Below are 3,955 nucleotides of genomic sequence, written 5' to 3' on the forward strand. Positions count from 1 at the left end.
AAAAAAATATATTTTATTGATTTTTTACAGAGAGGAATAGAGAGTTAGAAACATCGATGAGAGAGACATCGATCAGCTGCCTCCTGCACACCCCCTACTGGGTATGTGCCCACAATCAAGGTACATGCCCTTGACCGGAATTGAACCTGGGACCCTTGAGTCTGCAGGCTGACGCTCTATCCACTGAGCCAAACCGGTCAGGGTCATATTTTAATTTTTAAAAAATATCTATTTTATTGATTTCAGAGAGGAAGGGAGAGAGAGAAACATCAATGATGAAAGGGAATCATTGATTGGCTGCCTCCTGCATGCCCCCTCCTGGGGATCAAGCCTGAAACCCGGGCCTGTGCCCTTGACCAGAATTGAACCTGGGACCCTTCAGTCTGCAGGCCAACGCTCTGCCCACTGAGCCAGACCGGCTAGGGCCCTCATGCTCTTTACCTGTAGGCTCTGCGAGAGTTAGCATGGATCGCTTGTACTTTTCAGTGAACCCTTCTCTCTCTTAAACCTGGGTATGTGTCCTGACCAGGAATCAAACGGAGACCTTTCGGTGCACTGGACGGTGCTCCAACCAACTGAGCCACACTGGCCAGAGCTCCCCTGTCTTTTATGAGGAAAGTTACATATTATGATGCCGTCTGCAAATGTACAGATTCTCAACAATCTGGGGACCTTATCCTTCAAGAGCGTCCAATTCTGCCCTGGCCGGTGTGGCTCCGTTTGTTGGCGTGTCGTCCTGTACCCCGAAATGCCATGGGTTCGAGTCCCGATCAGGGCACATGCCTAGGTTGCCGATTTGGGTTCGATCCTGGTCAGGGCGCCCACAGGAGGGGAGGCAACCAATCGATGTTTCTCTCTCTTTTCCTCTCTCTCTCGCAAATCAATAAACATATCCACAGATCCTCGGGTGAGGATTTAAAAAAAAGTGTCAAATTCTCTTTGTGTCCAGCTTAGTTTGGGGGCCCAGGGGGTCTTCCCCGCCAAGGGCCTTCAGCTGTCCTACTCAGATACCCCAGATTCCCTCCCCGCCAAGCCTGACAGCGCTCTTACTTGTAGTCTCTGCTTCCTTCCTTCCTCCTCAACCAGGGCCTAGAGTCCATGCCAGCAATTCTTAAGCAGAAAGGGAAACCTCCTGCATCACCGCATGACGTGAGTCCAAGTGCAACCTCCACCGTGTATCCAGGTGCCGACCAGGCCCTGGATGCCGCTGGTGGTTTTGGCCCAGATCAGACCTTGCCGGGACCCGGCGGATCAAGACACCCCTCCGAAGGGGAACAAAAACTGCCCTCTGCTCCTGGGTTTCCTGAGAGAGAACCACACCACCCAAGGGGCCATGATGAAGCCGGGCTGGCAAAACCCCATCACCTCCCTGCGCCCCAATTCAGAACTGAAGCTGATCAGCACAGGCCTGGAGAGCGGCCCAGCACAGCAGGTCTGAGAAGAGATGAACGGGACGCACACCCTGGCCCAGTTCGACAGGACTTGCCCACAGACCGGCATCATCTCACCCACCCGGATGCTCCCGGGGGGATGACCCCCAGCCCGGGTCAAGTCATGGACGCCAGGCCAGACCAACTGGCGCCAGGGCCACCTGGCCTGGATCAGCTTGAGTTTCAACCTCCTAGCGCTTACCCAGATGGCCTCCCCTTCCGGCGGGGTCTGATGCCACCTGGGATGGAGGAACAGGGACTGGTACTACCTGGCATGGGTCAGCAGGATGTGATGCCACTGTGGGTACCTGCCAGAGATCAGCAAGGATTGGGACTCCCTAGTCCCGCACAGCCTGGTATGGTTCCACCTGGCGCACAACAGTACGGTGTGAGATTTCCTGGCCCGGACCAACGTGCCATGGAGCGGCCTGCCATGGACGGGAGTGGTGTGGGACCCATTGGCACAGATGAGCATGGATTTCCAATATTTGGCATGGATCAACAAGGATTGGTTCCACCTTTTAGAGATCAGCAAGGTTTTGTACAGCCCGGTTTGGAAACGCCTGGCTTCATACAACCTGGCACACCGCAGTACAATGTGCTCCAACCTGGTGCAGCTCAGCCTGGCTTGGTCTCACCTGGAATGGACCAGCCTGGTTTAGTCCCACCTGGTGCAGGTCAGCCTGGTTTAGTCCCACCTGGTGCAGGTCAGCCTGGTTTGGTCCCACCTGGAGTTGATCAACGTGGTTTGGTACAGGCTGGTAAATATCCACCTGGTTTTGTACAGCCGGGTGCATATCCACATAGTTTGGCTCAACCTGGCGTCTATCCACATGGTTTGGTCCAGCCTGGTACATATCCACATGGTTTCATGCAGCCTGGTGTGGCAGGTCATCCTGGTTTGGTCCCACCTGGTGCAGGTCAACCTGGTTTAGTCCAACCTGGTGCAGGTCAGCCTGGTTTGGTCCAACCTGGAATGGATCAGCGTGGTTCAGTCCAACCTGGTGCAGGTCAGCCTGGTTTGGTCCAACCTGGAGTTGATCAGCGTGATTTGGTACAGCCGGGTGCATATCCACCTGGTTTTGTACAGCCGGGTGCATATCCACCTGGTTTCATGCAGCCTGATATCGATCAGCAGGGTTTAGTGGAACCTGGACTAGATCAGCATGGTTTGAGGCAGCCTGGTGCTGATCACCAAGGCTTGGTACCATCAGGCGCAGAGCCTCATGGCTCTCCACGCCGATATCAGCATGGCCTGGCACCTCCTGGCAGAGATCAACATGGTCAGGGGTCACCACGCCTATCCAGGCAAGGTTGGATGTCGCCTCGTATGGACCAAGAGGGTTTGGTACCAACAGACACTTATCAGCGAGGCATAGACCAGGGTGGTGCACGCCCAGAGCAGCCTGACCTAGATCAGCGTGACCGTGCATCCTCTGTCCTAGACCCACATGGCCTCATGTATCCTGGCCCTTACAGCCCAAGGTACTCGGGTGTCGATCCACATGTCCAAGCACATTTGGATCCACAACAACGTAGCGGGTATACTCAGCCTCCCCCAACTCCAAATGTCCCCTGGGCTCAGAGTGTGGACTCCCTTAGCGAATCCAGGCAAGTCTCACAAGAACCGAGCACTATTGAGCCTAAGAAACACGATTCCCTGGAGAAAGTGGCTCCTAGCTTCCCCATTGCGGTGGAGACGTTCCGCCTGATGGGAGAGCTCATCGGCCTCTACACGGAGCTCAAGGAGAACCTGAAGACCCTGGATGTGCAGAAAGCTGGCGAGACCGACCTGGAGAAGATCCAGTACCTGCTCGCGATGATGGGTGGGTAACACTTGCGTGGAGGAGAGACCACGTCTTCATTCTAAGTTGACTCCATCCTTTTCCCCACCTTTTTCCCCTGGCGGCCGCTCTTCTGCCCGAATCCCCGAAAATAGAATGTCTGCCTTCAGCCATTCTGGGTTCTCCTAGAGCAGGGGGTGGGAAACCTTTCTTTTCTGCCAAGGGCCATTTGGCTATTTATAATACCATTCGTGGGCCATACAGAATTATCAACTTAAACCCTAGCCTGCAAACATTTAATTAACTCACCTCTAATGCCTTGGCAGGGCCAGACCAAATGATTTCTCGGGCCTTGTGTGGCCCGCGGGCCGGACAATCCCCACCCCTCCTGGAGCCTTTAGGGTCTGAAAGAAGGAATTAAACCTTTGGAGTGAAGGAGCCTCAGGAGAAGAATGAGGCAGATTATGCCTCTGCCAGGCTCTCTGGAGAGCAGCTGGGGAAATGCTGGGGCAAAGGAAGCCAGCAGCATCGGGTGGGGGTCAGAGGAGAGAATGTTGAAGAAGCAAACGTAACCTTTGTCTATTCGCAGCTCTGGGTCCATTCGCAGCTCTGGGTCCAGAGAATAATGGAGATTTTGGAGTTGGGTGCAAACTATGGGCCAGTGGTCCCAAAGCCTTATAGGATGTTAAGCCTTTGGTGGAGTTTTTATGGGCTGCGGACACTCCTGTCTCCTTTCTCCCG

General features: G+C 54.4%; 1 protein-coding gene across 1 annotated transcript in view; it reads left to right on the forward strand.

Annotated features, from left to right (window-relative positions):
- Positions 1-3,955, forward strand: part of QRICH2 (glutamine rich 2) — a 21,388-nt gene that overhangs the window by 8,976 nt on the left and 8,457 nt on the right. The window contains exon 6 of the mRNA XM_014531741.1: positions 1,087-3,256. Within this exon, the coding sequence (XP_014387227.1) occupies positions 1,087-3,256 (2,170 nt within the window). The remainder of the gene's footprint in view (positions 1-1,086; positions 3,257-3,955) is intronic.

The sequence above is a fragment of the Myotis brandtii genome, unplaced genomic scaffold (assembly GCF_000412655.1).
Source record: "Myotis brandtii unplaced genomic scaffold, ASM41265v1 scaffold825, whole genome shotgun sequence".
NCBI lineage: Eukaryota > Metazoa > Chordata > Mammalia > Chiroptera > Vespertilionidae > Myotis > Myotis brandtii.